Genomic DNA, 17620 nt, shown 5'->3' on the forward strand with positions numbered 1-17620 from the left:
ATTCACAAGGCAGTTCTTTTATATAAATGTCTACATGGAACTGCACCAGAGTATCTTCAGGACTTATTCAGGCGTTTTTCAACACAATACCAGCTGACATCAATATTACATGGAAACCTTCTAGCACCACAACCAAGAATAGAGCAATTAAGAAAGAGTTTCCAATACGTTGGTACAGTTCTGTGGAACAAGCTTCAAATACATGTAAAATCTGATGAAAATATTAGAGTATTTAACAAGAGATATCATGAGCATGTATGTGTTTCTAATAGATAATAAAATTTATTATTTTAATACTAAACATGCTAAAATAAACAGTAATTATCGCTATCTTTATATAATGTGCATTGTTATACTCTCCTTAAGAGGGCATCAAGGGAGAATAGTCCTTGACTAATGAGTCACCCTCTATAAATAAAGTATTATTATTAGTAGTAGTAGCATTATGACAGGACATCACCGGTACATCAACACATTCAGAGTGGAAGCTTTCTTTGGAATATTATTTCAATTTAATTAGAACTTTATATATTCGTTAGGACTGGTGATATATTGTTTTGGAATATTTGGGATTTAATTACCAATACTGTAAGTACTTTTAAAATTTCACTTTCTATTCTTGGGAAGAAAAGAAAAATTGAATTTTATAAAACTTATTGATTTCGTTCTTTTCTATTACTTAGCTTAAGACCATAACGTAGTAATAATGTATATATGTAGGTAGGTAGGTAGGTAGGTAGGTATGAAAGTGCATGCGTGCATGTACTTACAACTGTTCATTATGCATGTATAGCTTACTGCGTCAATGTTATCTAATTGTTATATTTTCATGTGTTAATACTTATTATTTGCTTATCATACATAAATTGATGATGATGATGATTATTATTATTATTATCATTGAATTCTAATAAGGTAAAATGAATGTCTATCACGCAAATTACGCGAATGCCTTCTGGATTAGGTTAGTTATCCTCGCAATTGCTACGCGAAATCATATGAATAGTTATCAGGTAAATTATGTATACGTTGTCCGTGCGAACTGTATCTCCAGATCCAATACATGTCGGCTGTCCGAATAGTCTTCTCCATTTAAGGTACACACCAGCCGTGCAAATATCCTCGGACCTTAAAGATATCTAAGGTAGATTTAACGAAATTGTTATATGCAAAGCTATTTCCCATTTATGGTATCGTTCTTTTTATCTTCTCATCACTGCTGCTGTTGTGATTGTGTTGGTGGTATTTTTGTGATGCTGGTGGTTGGCGGTAGTAGTTTAAAGACGGGTTTGTGTATTTCATCATATACCTTTATCCCCGATAACGCGAGAACATCTTTGCACTCCGAAAATGTCTTAAAATTACTCGCTGCACAATAGTAATATAATTCTCTACTCAAGATTAGAACCACATGCGAGGCGCCATTTTAAGAATATTCTTCATATAACATGACTCAAATATTTTCCATAAAAACAGTGTTACATATATATCCCTGTTCTTAACTCCAAGCCTGTTCCTAACTCCAAGCACGGCGTACGAAAATTGACAGTACAATAAGTCCATTTATTTATGATACTGCTCAACCTGCGGTATAAGTTCATTTATACATGTTGCCTCTCCATCTTTAAGGAACGTCACCTCCTCGTTTCTTGTTCAATGTTTATTAAAGGTATCGTCATGAGATGATTTGAACAAAGTTATGTTAACAAACAAAATCATATAGAGAATAATCAGAAACACCATTGTATCAAAGTAGCTTCGCGGGTCATTGCTGCATCATTGTTGGACGTGGTCCCCTACACGGAAATAGAAATGACCTGAGTTCTGGTGCTAATAGAGAAGCTGGAACAAAAATATACATATCTGTTATTAATCCACATGTATGGGGGCTTATAGCACTCATCGCATTAAAATATATTTATAACAATAACTTTCTTAGTGGCTTAAAAAAATATTTATAAAAAATAACATTAAAAAAACACATACCATTTATCACTAAACACGAAGTAAAGATTAACCTATAGTCGATTTATTTAGCCAATATTTTATAAACAAGTTTTATTTGAAACTGACATTAATGTTGAACTTTACAAAACCGTGAACTTGCCCTAGCCAACACTATAGCCCATTACAAATATTAAAAACAATATCTGTGCATTTTTAATGGAACTTTGCTAGCAATGATCTGGTTTTGATCAAAGATATTACACTGAAATCAATTTGGAAATAAATAGTAGTATCATCACCATCATTTATCATTGTCGTTGTTTTCTGCTGAGATTCGGAATTTTCTCACATGAAAACTTCACGCGCGATAGCAGCACGTCACTGAAACACGTGTTACGCGTTGTTGACGTAATCAACAATGTCAAAGTTGAAAACGCAGCTTGCGGGCGGTTGTTCATTTGTGAATTCGCAAAGCTTTGAAAATGTCCGTTCATCGTGGAAATGATAAATTTATCGGTCGCCTGAGGTTAAGTATGGACCCAAAGGAACGTTTTCCAGAAAAACTATATGATGTAGTGAACGATGGAGTTTTGGTTTGCTGGAACAACAATGGTTCTGTTTCTCTTTGCGTTGATGAGAAAGTTTTCGAAAAAAATGTGAAGATATGCTATCCTGGATTTCTGCAGATACCGACTTTTCTTAATTTTCGGAGGTTATTCCGAGAGTATGGTTTCGACTGGAGAGTGAACGATGATGAAAATCTTGAATTTTCTCATCCAGGATTCGATCAGAACGACCGATCACGTCTGACCGAAGTCAAAACAAAACGAAAGTCGTTCCAAACCATTGAAAATAAAAACATAATGGAACCTATTGTGATAGATGCTGAACCCGGTAAGCGGTACAGCACACGAAGACGAAAGAGAGTTTCCGTGAGTGAGGAAAAAATTTCAAATACAGATTTAGAAATTTGTCAACTGTCGACTGAATCAAAACGAGAAGAATGTGACAATGTGCAACCACAAGCGAAGAAGTCTCGCTTCGCACCAAATCTGAATGAAATCAAGGAAACGTTTGCTAGAAATGAATTTACAGAAGACGAATATTTGTCATGGATGTCTACAGAGCGTCGATTTATTAAAAATAATAATGAAGCTGCTGCTATAGAGCCGACACCAGGTTATGAGTGGATGTATTACAACGGCGAAATGCAGATGACGGATACAGTTTACAGTTACCCTGGAAACATAGCGTATTCGTCATCAATTTTTGGGCTGAACAAGAAGCAATTTCCATGTGGACTGTGCCAATGTTGCATTGCTTTACTCATACAGGACAGGAATCTAGTACTAAATCTCAATGAAACGGAATTCACATTACCCAGTGAAAAATACGGAATATCGTGAACTTCATTAGTATAACCTTTGTCATAGCTCTGCTCATCAATGGCAGAAAAAAATTGCTTGCATACGAGCGTGTCTGCTTATGTATATCTATCATATTATATGCATTACATGGATTCTCAGGAACAAGTGTCTCACCATTTTTAGGCTTATTTATGCACTGGTAATTCATATGATGCAATGATAGTACATTTCCTAGGATGTCTAGAATTGTACACCTAACTAGGGAGGTAATAAAAGTAGTTCTCCTCCCAAACTTTATTCACAATAGGGTCCATCCATATATGATGTCACATAATTTTGGCAGATTATTTACCCCTTCCCTCACCTTGCCACATTTTATTGCAAACACTCATACCCCTCATATATACCTCATGAACATTTTACACCCCCATAACATTTCAAAAAATAAAATTGCATTGGAATAATAATCATAATAATAATAATAATAATAATAATAATAACAAAAACTTTATTTAGAGAAGGTAGCTCAAGTTGTTACAGAACTAATCTACCTTGAGACCTTCTAGCTGTTATGTACAAGATGTGCAGTATAGACAACATGATGTGAAAAATCAAGCTTGACACTAAATCAAAATATTAAGTCTGGAACATATGTACAGGCATCTGCGAACACATAAACATATATAATATCATCTCGCTTTGAAAAATTCAACTGTGAAAATAATGCAAAAAGTACAGGAAAGCAGGCAATATTTGTATTACTAAAACTGTTAAATTGTCTTAAGATTTCATCCATTTGGCAAGAAGAAATGGTAGGAGCTTGCCTTATGTCAGTGGGAATGTTGTTCCATACCAGTGGACCAGTATATTGAAAACTTTATACATTAATTTGGCCTTTGTAAGAAATATTCTTTCATGTATTGCTAAAATCTTTATATTATTCATTGCATCCTGGAAACTGTCCATCCACTGATATAAAATTACATGGCATGCCCTCTTTTGGAGTCTTAAAAGTTTTGTTATGTTGAATTAGAGGTATTATCCCAAATTATATTACAATAATCCAGATATGGCTGAATATAAATTTTATAAACGATGACTCTGTACTGAAGAGGAATGAATGTTTTGATTTTCTTCATTATCCAAAGATAAGAATGAACCTTTTTTTAAACATGTTTAATGTGAACAGACCAAGTAAGATTGTTATCTATGAAAACAACAATAATTTTATAATTAGAGGTCGTTATTAAGACTCACACTGTCAAACAGAACCTGGAGTTTGTTACTATCCAGCCTTGCTAATTTTTGTTGTGTTGTAACTAGTAGGGCTTTTGTTTTTTCTGTATTTATGATCATACTGTTTGTCCTGCACCATACTTTAAGTCTGCAGTATCATCTGTAGAGAGGTCGATGGAAGAAATTGAAGTTTCTATCTTAAGAGATAAGTCGTTGATAAATAGGATGAATAACGAGGTCTGAGGATACAGCCCTGTGCTATTCCACAATTATTATCACATTGTTTTTAAAAACACACAATAGTACAGCATTGTGTTCTGAATTATTTAGTACTTAAAAAATATCTATTAATCTGGGTTTAGTCCTCTGGAAACCTATACTAAACAGTAAGATGACTAAAATCCTGGGAATAAAGCTGTAGCCATCTCGTTTCATAAATTTAGTTATCGATGTATTCTTCCTCCCATGGTGATACTGAGCTGCTATGTAGTTTATATTTTCTCTGGAAGATGGCACTGATGTGTTTTTGTGGTGTCACATTTTTCAAACCCCCATTTCTCCCATTGTCACACAAGTCAGATACCTCCTCAGTGTGTGCTATCATATTTGGTCAGCTGCATAATAAAAAATCTTGAATGAATTTGACAAATGTTGATTGCTTCTTAAAAATATTCTCCAATGACTGCAATTTACTTATAAATGAAATAAAACAGACATTAAGCTAAACATTTTTTTTATCTATTGACTGAAATTATGAAGTCCAAGTTGCCTGCATAGAACCTCTAATTTCAATGTGCTTTTGGCTGATGAAAATTTTCTTATAATTCATCACAATTACATCCATTGAAAACATACTACATTCCTCTTGCATTGAAATTACTCACGAATCACCATGATCCACCCCATTGCCAACAGCTTGAGTTTTCACTCACAGCAAATTAAGTGGCATTACAGAAGTGAAACCATTAGTGATTGGCTAACAAAAACTCTCAGACTAAGTTTATAATTCCCAAGCCTTATGACCAGTCTCATTGCAGGCTATGTGTGAATTTCATTCTTGCACCAGCTAATTTTGAGTTTAACCTTGTTTTCACCTATGTAGTTTTCACAAAAATATTTACAGATATTGAAACTTAAACTACTGTAACATGACTTTTATCATATTTTTATCTCTGATAATAGTGCTTTTCACAAGAATTAATTAACCCACTGAATTGTTATACTGTTTTGCTCAAAGAGGCTAAAAAAACATCTGCTTTACTCCTGCCATTATTTTTAGCAATATGACATATAATGATTGTAACATCCCCAACTGGTTTTACATTTCAAACACGCTGATAATTTACCCTGTAACATGACAACTGATTATTTGATGCCATATGTTCCCTTTTTTTTGTATCCGTCTCTACTGCTCATGTAATTTAATAAACCTGTACACTCTATCATCACTATACACCAAAAATCACATTCTTGGTATAATTTTACTTAATGTTGATCTTGTATGACATATTTGTACAACCTGCTTATACTGCATGTAAAGTCTCATTTTAGTGGATATGACTGACCTACCTGGATGAGTGCCTTGTAAACTTTCTCGCATAAATAACATGGTCACAAATTTCCTATTTGTTAGTGGATTATACAAATGTGTGCCAAATTTAGCACATTTGGGAAATTTTGGTATCAAATAAATCACTTGAATTAAAATCAAAGTCTACTTACCGGTATCAATAAATAGATCTTATAGCCACCAACATGAGGTAACATTCTGTTGATCTTATCATTCACCAATCAAATTACTGTTTTCAGATGGCAGAAAAGAAAATGTCTTTCAGAATGTGTTCTGTCCTCATAGGAAATGCAACACTTCATATGATATGATACTGAAAGTAGAATGGGAATTTCAAAGGCAACCAGAACAGTACATGTGACTTTCACTGGTGCCTGTCAGATCTCTATTCTGTCAGGGATATCAATTCAAACTGCAAAATAAATTAAAAGAACTCAGGCTTATCCATCTCATGCTTTTTAATCATGTTTACAATGGTTTTTACATGTTTTTTTAAACATAAGAATATATGCAAGTTCATTTAAGTGTTTCTTTTCATTCTTTTCATAAGCAGAGGATCTTACATGAATACTAATTTCAAATGAAATTTTTGAAATATGTCCAATAATGACAAATATTTTGTGAACCTTGGCAAGCAAAGACTAAAGTTCAACTAGTTTCATACACAAGATTTATGACATGACAAAAATACTGTTTTATTTTATGAAACTACAGAACAGTGTAGTGAAATGACCTTAAAATACATTAGGAATGTTTGGGTCATTCTAGAATTCTCTGCCTTGCACACTGGTTTTGTTTGTCAGGAGTTACATTTACAGACAGAAAAATTTATGATATGGACTTACTGGTTTCTGTAATTTTTCTTTAAACCTATTTTTTCTTTTGGTTACTTCTACTGCACTTATCAAATATATTCAAATTTTATTTTCTCAGTGGGAAAATAATGCAGCATGCCTCATCATCTTGAATTGAAAAAACATGGATTCTTTATCTTAACTTCATACATTGTGCAGACTTGAACACAAAACTTAATACACAATCCTTACACCAACACCACTGAAAATACGTATTACATTTGTTCATGTGGTTAAGACAAAAACTTGAAGCTCAATTTCAACAATTTTACTTTTAAAGTTAATGTAACAGAGCTTTTAGAATCTTTTTAACTCTTCTGCCATCAAGCTCATGGGTACCAAAGCAGAACTTGATTTCATGCTGAAAAGGTTCCAGTTTTGGCCTCGTTTCAGTCAAGTCACCTAGTCCTACTTTCTAGCTAAATTGTAATCAGTGATAACAAAGCTCACCTCTACTCTTACATCTCCAGTAGTCACTGTAAACATTATCGTGCTGAAAATAATGTGATCTTGGCCCCTTTCCTACCCTCCCACACACCTAATATGATCAGGTATAAAAGGCATAAAAATAATTAAAAAAGATTATTCTTCGCTATCTCATCAAAGTAGAGGTGATTTGTGATGTCTCAATGAAAGCTACATATGTTTGAAAAGAATTTGTATTACCCTTTATTGTAATGATTAGACCTTATGTGCTCTTTTTTTTCTCACCCAGTTTAGTACTGGCCACCTTAGTAAAAGTCCATAATGATCAGAAATCTTTCTCTGGAAGTTTCTTAACAATTAAGGTGAACAGCATTCAATTAGACTTTGGTTAAAGTCTATTATTATTAAAATTTATAACAATTAATATTTATGATCAGCAAATGTGCTTACATGACCAAACAATCTGATTAAAATCAGATCTGCACTATCCTATGTGAAGATCTGACAGCAACCGCTTAAGGGTAATATTCTGGTGACCTTTGAAGTAGCCAATAGAAATGCAGCTTACAAAAAACTAAAAGTGAATCAAATCGTTTAGCACTCAGTGATGCTCTTTAGCCATGATGCTCATTCTCCCAAATGCTAAGATATACGACTTCATCTTACTAATAAAAAAAAGAGATTATGGTAATAGCAAAGATCACCACAACTCCTATGCGGTCAGATCTTCATATAGGACAGTGTAGATCTGATTTTAATCTAGATGGCATGACCACATTGACATACACTATTCATAGTGAATGAATCTTCAACACATTAGTGAAAGAGCTTTTTTAACAATCATTAAGCGACTGTGTACGAGTGTTGTTGTTGTGGGGTTTAACGCCATTTTTCAGCACACGATAGGCTATATACATGGCAGCCACTATTAATGGTGGAGGAAGAACCCGGGAAATCCCTGGAAAGAACCACCGATCCACAAGAAGCTACTGGCAAGCTTTCTCACATACCCACATTGGCCGGATCCGAGACTCAAGAATGTGTATGAAAGAAACTGGATTGGCTCATTCAGAGTGGAAGGTCATGTAGGATCACCATGGAAAGAATTTTATATATACTTGGAAGTAATTTATTACACAGCTTTAAGCCTATTCATTTGAAGCGAGATCTCAACAAAGGCAACCACAGGTAGGTAATAAATGAGTAATTTCACCCATAGCTTGCGTGTGTTTTGGATTTTTAACATCGCTTTAACAATTTCTCAGTCATATCGCTACAATGTTTGCAGTGTGGCAGTTTATAGTGATGTCTAGACCGGGGCATCATGCTGCAGACATGTAGCATGATGTCACATTATCCTGACACCAGGCTGACCAGTTCTAAAATTAACCTCTTAATGCTGAGTGCCAAGTGAGGCAGCTGTTAGTACCATTTTTTAAGTCTTTGGTATGACTCGACCGAGGACCGAACCCACGACCTCCCACATCAGAGTCCCTTTCGAGTGGAATCTTGTCTATCTCATTCTCAACATCTTGACTTCACAAGTAATCTTTTGGTGAAAACCCCATCTCATTGTGAGTTTCCATTTATCAGTTGTGACAATTTCAAGATGACTGCCACTGGGGTCATATTAAACCTAGATTGGCACAATTTTCATTCAGGACCAATCAGACCTCATAGTAAGTCTCAGTGAAAATCATGTTTATATCACTATAAATTCAGGAGTAGCAATAGATAGTTTTTTAAGATGGTCACTATGACTGCCATACCGGATTCTAAATGGTATCTTTTTTATTAGGACCATGTAGAGATCATAAATTCTGGTGAAAACCCCATGCTGACGAAGACTTTCTGTTCTGGTGGAGCAACACTAACAAGATTTTCAAGATGGTTGCTGTGATAACCATACTGGATATGAGATTAGTAAATTTTTCATCTGGATCAGATAGACATCACATGAAGTGTACGTGTGATTATTATGAGTTTTAATGTAGCTTTAATAATTTTTCAGTCATGTTGCTATGATGTCTGCATTGTGGTAAGTTTATAGTAATGCCTACATTGGGCATCCTGGCACCAGGCTGACCACTAACCCCTTAATGTTGAGCACCAAGCAAGGCAGCTTTTAGTACCATTTTTAAAAGTCTTTGGTATTGACTCGACAGATGATCCAACCCATGACCTCCCGCATCCAAGGCAGATGCTCAAACCTCCAGGCCACCAGAGTCATCGTCACATTAAGTCTTTTAGTGAAAACCTCATGTTCTTATAACCATTCATTTTTGAGTAGTGAGAAGATTTTCAAAGGAGTGTTTGTAGCAGCCTTATTAGATGTCTGAGTGGAACCAAACTGGATCATGAATGAATATGTCAGTTTGATGGCTATCCTCCAAGTCATTGGCTTAGCTACCAGTCATGCTAAAAGCCACCAATCTTAAAAAGCAATATTCTTTAAGTTTATATAAAAAAATTTCAGGGGAAATGATGCTGCATAAAAGAACCACTTTTCTGAAGGTAGAATTTACATAAAGAACTGGTTTATTTTTTAAGTATGCCAACAACTGTAAATACGTCAAAGTGAAGAAGAAAATGCATTGTAGGTCACAGAACTAGTTTTGTTCCTATGGATATAATTGCAATACAATCATCTCAATTCAATTTCACACCGAATTCAATAGAAATTTGCTCATGATCTAGTAATATCCTTCATTTAATAGAAATATAAGGTTGGAAATAAATAGCTAAGTGAATGACCACACAACGATGGGATATTTTTATTGCTTATTTAATAATAATCTATATTGATTGTACATGTACATGATAAAATTCAAAATGACCACAAGCATTCGGTGTCGAATGAGAAAGTACTGAACTCATTATCAAATGAAAATTTGTCTCCAAATAGGCATACACAGAAATCAGTGAAATGCTTCGTGATCTTTACAAAAAATTAAAATGAAAAAGAAAATAAAAACTATAGATTTACAAAACTAGCAACAGCTTGACAGTTTCAAAGAGCTGAAAGAAAAAAATACAACTGAATATGTATGGCCCATTCCTCCTACACGAGATGTCAGATTTCAAGAAACAAACTTTTTTTAGACACTGAAGATATGCTTACTAAAAATCTTTAAAATGCAAACCAGCCCCAATTTGGTATCCAGATCACTTGTAAAGCTTTGACATTCACTATAATACATTAAAATGGCAATGATGAACCAAAGCATGCTGTCAAGCCAAGTTCAGAATGATTAAGTATCAATGATGTGAGAATGACAACAGCTACGATACAAGACTTAAACCAAACAAGGAATGTCAAGGACACAATATAGAATTTCACAAATTCTTTCAATTCAAAAAGCCACAATTTTAAAAAACATCCAAAACAAATGAACCAAATACACAGACTGCAATCACAATATTTCATTCCTCTACTTCTGGCAAGCCACCTCAATGTAACTACAAATAAGTGAAAAAGTTAAATATACACCAGTGTGTTAACAAGTTTTGACTTGAAATTTTATTCCATTTTACACTTGTGACAGTCAGGGCATGTTTCACTTTATCTGCACATGTAATGGAAAATATAAGTGTTACACATGTTGCCAAAATTGGTCAAGAACACATCTGACATGAGTGCATATAATCTGTATGATGACTGGACAACACTGTATGCTCTTAACCAGCAGGTGTATGCATTTATGTTCAGTGTGCCCCAGGTGTTTTATTGGCAATGTGAATCACTCTAGAAAATTAGTAAAGTCACATGCATTGACAAATACAAATTCTTAATACTGATTCATGAGTATGGTGAGAGTGCTTATGTTTCTGCAAAAATAAATCACTACACTTTTAATCATGCAAACTGAAATTTTTGAAAACTTTAGCATAAGGTGGCTATATTGCTTGAGGTAAGTATCAAATGTTTAAATTATTCCTCCAAATGTGAAAATCACATGACATATGCCATATTAGCAGCATTAAGCAAGTTTAGTAGCTTTAGCAATGTTTTACTTAATTTATAATGCTTACATTTCTAGATACTGTTTCAAAATTTGTTAGCACAATGACAGCTACACAAAAAAGCTAACAGCACTGTTCTGAACAAATGATATATCATACACTTTTTAATTTTATCTGTAGTTAAAATTTCAGTTTTAAACCAAGCTATTTATAAAATATCATTTCAAAACTTGCCACTTCTAGGAAACTCTCCTAATTTCCATGATAATATAAGATAATCATATCTATCCATTATTTATTAAACCTACTGTAAACATATTGCGATGATGCCAAGAAAATTTCATTAAGACTTGCACACATGTAATAAATTAACTCTTTTCATCATAACAGGAATACAACTAAATTTAGAATAACATTTGTATCAAGACAAAACAACTATACAAATACATACTATACAAAACCAGCAATCCATTACCAGTTTAAGTGCTGCACCCCCCATAGTCACTTCCAGCACTACCAAGGTAACTTAACAAAAATTAGACACATCCTTACAGTCACTGTTGGATTTTCCAGTCAGCAAGTGTACATACATATGATGGTATTGTGAAGTCCATAACAAGTTACATACTTGCACTGTGCATTTTCCCAGTCTGCACTACACTTGATCTACTTTTAGCACTGATGCACCCTTCTTAGCTCTGACACTCAGCAGATGGGCTGTTGTTAACTTGCATCATCTGCTATACAACTGGTAAATGAGTAACAGAGGGGTGTCACACTTTTGCAAGTAAAGGACTATCTTACAGTGTAGATTGAGAAATTACCTTGTTGATACTTCATACATTTTCTTAGTAAAGTTTTCTCAATATTTTGGAAACCAAAACAATCTGACAAGTATTAAAAATATGACTAAAAGGAATTAAGGTTTCCTAAGTTTTTCTGAGATTATGAAATGCTGACAATGTAAAGTGTGAAAATGACCCATGTATTAAATAAGGTATCATGCAATCTTTAGTTCTTATGCAAGTTTTATCTCTCAATGGCAGATCATAATGCATATAGATTCCATTTCTCTTGCATAATCTTATCCAACAATCTAACCTACCGTATATACTCGCATATAAACCGATCCCCAAACTGAACAGGTATAAACACTAAAAAGTGCATGACCCGCGTAAAAGCCGACCTACAACTCCAAGACATATCAAAAGATGCACGAGGTTAACTTCTAAATGCATTTATTTAGGCAAACTTATATTTAAAAAAATTACATGGCGTGCATGATTACAAAAAATGGTATAAACTTGTTTGAAAAGTAATTTATTTAATTTTCTGTTTTCTTATTGTTTCTGCCTAATTTAGATGTGTGTATAATTTGATTGAATGATGACAAGAATTTAGCAATCATGAGTTGCTCTAACGCTACCTCTCCCTTTTGACTATTGTCTGCATTGGACATTTTATGTCAGTGCACTGTTAATTATGTTTTTACTTTGCTTGGAAATTGTAAATACCTAACTCATTAAAATGTAATCCCAGTATGACAACACAAGGAACATACAATATGGTTCGATTAAATGCTCGCAATTAGGCTACTGAACGTATTTACATAATGGCACCACCGCATGCACATTGTAGGTTTGATTATACACTGAATTAAGAACATCCATTGGAGTCGAATCATGGGCACCATTGCACTAAACTTTAATGATATCTCCAAAATAAAATAAAGATTTGGAAATAATGCTTCGAAAATAATGCTAATACTGTAAAAACTGAGCTGTAATTTGTAAAATCCTGATTTTTGGGGTTGCTCCATGCCTACCTCCAGATTTCATAATATATTCCGATTTTTGCAGAGAACTCACGAGACTATTACATTAAGTCTTTCAGTTTCATTTCTTCTAAACAAGAAAAGTCCTACATGTTCTGTTTTATCCCCTGTGAATTATTGTTGTGAAGAAATAATTACTATAAAGAATTTGCTTCTTCACTACATAGAATGTTAAGTTTATACACTATTCACATAAATTAATGATTTTTTTACCTCTACAATAATAAAAAAAAATAAAAAATAAACAATAAAATCGTCCACAATTTCAATCCAAAGTATGATCACTATGAATGCTGTTAACTCCATATGCTATAGTGCCATTACCACGAAAGAAACTTACACAAGTGAACACCTGGCATTTTTATACCATGTATACCAATGTTAATTACCATCGTTAAATTAAAAGGCATGAAAATACATACTACGCAGAAAATGTGTCCTCAAAAAACTAATTCAGAATACATGTTTTATAATAAACAATACTAAATGCCTTACGAGTTGACAAGGGAATAAGGTGGAATATACAAAGAGGGGAAAATAGTTGCCACATGTTCGGTACCACGAGTCTGGCTATTCTGGTACCTTTAGTTCAACAAAACTGGGAATCCTTTATTTACCAATCAATTGCTGATGCTTGCATAACAATAGTGCAGAATGTGGTTTCTCTGAGTTATGATGGTGGACCAATCATTTTCACAAAATAGTTGCATGGATAAAAATTAACTTTTAATTAGTCGCATTGGCTTTCTTACTTGTTTATTTACGACTAATCTTTCACTATTGTGCAGTCTGACCACAGCTGACCAGAATATGAAAATAGGGAACATCCTGGGGGAAAATAGGGCACGCCACATGGAGAAATGGCAAGTCTTTTTGCAAATTTCACGCATACTGGACCAGGAAGATCATTCAATTTAGTGACAACAAGGCTTTAAAAATGACACGAAAAATCTCCTGATTGTAGGTCCCAATCTCTATTTTTTTTAATTCAGTCCCTCTATTTGGCTTTTTGAAAAGTTCATATGTATTCCTTACACCCCGTTTTACAAAACTACAGTAATCATGCTATTATTATGGAATAAAGGCAATTACACATCAATGTACTGGTATAGTTACTGGTCAAAATAACCTCTTTATCACAAGCCAGTTTCAGGGTTTTAACGATTAACTGGCCTGTACTGCTGTTGCTAAACGAAAGAAATTCACTGACTATCAACATAGGAGATGCCGAAACATCAAACTTTCCATTGTGTGGAAAGTTATTATGTTTGTTCAGCTAAAACACAAAACTAAAATTGATTGATCTTGATCTTAGTGGATAATTTTAGCCTTTATTATTACCACCCTTCGTGAACATGTAAATTATGATGATTATGTGTTTCATACAATTAAACATGCATACCTTTTTTAAAATATTACCTCAATTTGTAGGATTGCTTATATCATTGAAAATGAGCAACTCGTGTGATTCAACGTAAATGAAACGGCTATTAAGGACTAGCTGAAATGTTATCTGGAAGAATGCAATTTGGTTGAAACTGAATAAAGCAAAATCTGGATCTATTATGTTTGGGAATAAGTAAGGATTTAAGTGATGCTATGCATGCTTTGCACTGTGTAAGTACTGTACATTATAGTTCAGCATGGTCTCCCTGGTAAACTCAACTGGCTTGCAAATTATGAAGTCTGTATTTACCTTTATTTAACTTCGTGCCGAAGAAATCAGAAAATGTGCACATGCAAAATAATAAGATCAAGTAAAGTACTTTTTTTACAGTTAAATATTGGTCGGGTCACAGAAATTTACTTTTTTATATGCCTATGTCTTAGGACACAAAAGAAGACAAATTTGTTTCGCATCCCGAGATTTACAGCCACTACAGTAGTCAACAAAAAGACCAAACAAATGCAAAGTTTATACACTGGCCCACGGATAAACCGACCCCCCCCCCTTTTATCCTAAATTATTTGACTTTTATGCAAGTATATACGGTAAATACTGTATCTTGGAAACTAAACAGATCCTTTTTAATGTTTCACCACTTTGGAAGTTTGATTTTCAAAACAATTATGCAGTTTTGGGGAGTGATGAATGTGGCTATGAAAAATAAATGTGAGGTAGGCTAGAAAATAAAAACATTTAATGGTTTAAAAAACCTCTCCTTTCATTCTCTCTCTTGCACACACACTTATATACAAACATGCTCTAATACATTAGCTAACACATTAAATCACCCATTTACATAATAAACTTATATCTGAACACACAAGCTTAAATATGCAATACATTTACAACATTTTCAAACAAAAAAGTATATAAAAAATGCTACAGAATACTGTTAGAGCTTACTCTTGAAATAATCACTCTGAGTACTGGACTTTCACATATCTGCTTAACTAGCTTAAGATTTTAAAAACTGCATTTATTTATTTTTCAATGAAAGTATGAAGTACTGAACATAGCAACAATGCAGTATCTGTTTAATTGAAGATAATAAAGGATGCACTGCCGTTTCAAGATGCATTCACTGGACTAGTTTCTGATCTGGAAAGTCAGCAATTTTTGGCTCCTATTTTGCTATTCTAGTTGTGGTGGACATTCCTTAAGTTCTAGTATTCTTTTGGCTTCCCGATAGCCTGTCAAAAGGGCACCATGGGTGGTGGAGTAGAAAGATGGGTGAGTTGCCTCCCCTGCAAACAGAATGCATGGCTGAAAGAAGAAATAAAATTATATACATATATATATTTATGAGGACATAAACATAAATAATATCTTAGAATGATTTTTACATAGCGGAATTATTTTTACATAGCAACATGAATTTGAATTTACGGTATACTTGACCATGGTGGTAATGACGATGTGTCATTTATATAATACATCTTGTAAAGTAAATCTGATGTACAGACAAAAGGATCTGAAAAACAAACACATAAAACTGCAAATTGGGGAGGGACAAAACAAAATTCAAAGTAAATTCTTCTGCTTTTGGACTATGCTGGTATTTTGTGACTCATAACTTTTAGCTCTGACCCTTGTTCAACTGAACTTTAGTAATTTCTTATGAATCGACTGATTTATCAATATTAAGTGTGACAGCATTATACTAACAGAAACAAAAGGCCCACATATTTGACATTATTTTTAACTAGATAGCTGGGGTAAAACAATGTACCTGTGTCATGTATCAATATTTTTCATGACACATCCTATGATACGATACATTATCAATACACATGCCAACCCAATGCTCTTTACATCTTAAAAAGATATGCCAGTTGGTATGTGGTACCCTCTTATGTATGTTGATGTGGTGTGTGTGATTTAGATTTTTAACTTAGCTTTAACAATTTTCCAGTCATGATGTTTGCAGTATGTCGATATACTAGCTGTATTTCCAGTATGCAGCTTACAGACACAGACTTTTTATCTATTTATATGCCATCAATGACAAAACAAAAATACTTTCAGTCTACCTGTTAGTGATATTAAATCATTTCTGATAAGATGCATGACTCATCTTGGCCTCTTGTTTTGTACTGCATGAATGCTTATTACCAATTTCATGTCCTCAATTAACTTTGGAAGACATTATGGTGTTATCTTCAAAACAAGAAATAGTACAATTTCCTCATGCAAACAAATCTAGAATAAGTCTAAGTGTTGGAGCTGGTATGAATACCAAAGAAATCTATTCCAGTGCACTATTTGCAGATGCAAAAAAAAAACTGTCATGACCAAAGGCAGTTGTTTTTTGTTAGCAAAGATGGAAAACTATTTACAACACCCACTTCAATGCCATAAAAGTTTTTTTTTTAATTCACACAAAGGTGACAAACTCGTGCAGTTTGAAATCTGCCCCTGCACCAATTCTGTGACAATTATATTCATACCATTTGGTAACATATATATATAGTAACACCCAGTGTTAAATATATAAAATAAAAACAGTTCGGGACTCAAAAATGATTCTTTTATAAATAATAAAAAATGAGATAAACATGCTTTTCAATCTTGCATAGTGTCTTGACATAAACACTGTCACAACATTAAATTTCTGATAACAGAGCAGACTTGTTTGTCTAAATGCAGACTTGTTTGTCTAAATGCCAAAAGACAATGTTATAATACACCATATTATGCTGAAATTATATTAAATTGATGCGTGTATTAACAGCTAAATTAATAAGATTAACTGTAACACCTTCTGACATAGTAGCGTGATCTCAATGAAAAAAAAATTTTGATACTAATGTACTTAAGCAGTGTGGTGGGAGATAGCAGCGGCTTTATTAAGAATTATATAATAATTATAAAGCATTTAAATTCAATAGCAATCATGTATTAAATCTAAAATTTCTCATAACAATTTGATTCAGTTTTTGGATTTTAAAGTGCCAAAGTTAATATCGGTTATGTAAA

At 33.6% G+C, this 17620-nt stretch overlaps 2 protein-coding genes across 2 annotated transcripts in view; one reads left to right on the top strand and one right to left on the bottom strand.

The window, feature by feature from the left end:
- Positions 1–2381: 2381 nt before the first annotated feature.
- Positions 2382–6939, top strand: LOC149794899 (uncharacterized). Its single transcript, XM_089963729.1, has one exon. It carries the CDS (start codon positions 2430–2432, stop codon positions 3351–3353), a length of 924 nt encoding a protein of 307 aa, XP_089819855.1. The 5' UTR covers positions 2382–2429; the 3' UTR covers positions 3354–6939.
- Positions 6940–10169: 3230 nt separating this feature from the next.
- Positions 10170–17620, bottom strand: part of LOC149794900 (spermine oxidase-like) — a 58939-nt gene continuing 51488 nt past the window's right edge. The window contains exon 5 of the mRNA XM_089964537.1: positions 10170–15907. Coding sequence (XP_089820663.1) covers positions 15776–15907 — 132 coding nt within the window. The 3' untranslated portion in view covers positions 10170–15775. The remainder of the gene's footprint in view (positions 15908–17620) is intronic.

The sequence above is a fragment of the Sinohyriopsis cumingii genome, chromosome 7 (genome assembly GCF_028554795.1).
Source record: "Sinohyriopsis cumingii isolate HCF-2022 chromosome 7, ASM2855479v2, whole genome shotgun sequence".
NCBI classification, from domain to species: Eukaryota; Metazoa; Mollusca; class Bivalvia; order Unionida; family Unionidae; genus Sinohyriopsis; species Sinohyriopsis cumingii.

What these genes read in the sequence shown, in the direction of transcription:
- LOC149794899 (XM_089963729.1), top strand. Translation starts at nt 2,430, where the DNA reads ATGTCCGTTCATCGTGGAAATGATAAATTTATCGGTCGCCTGAGGTTA.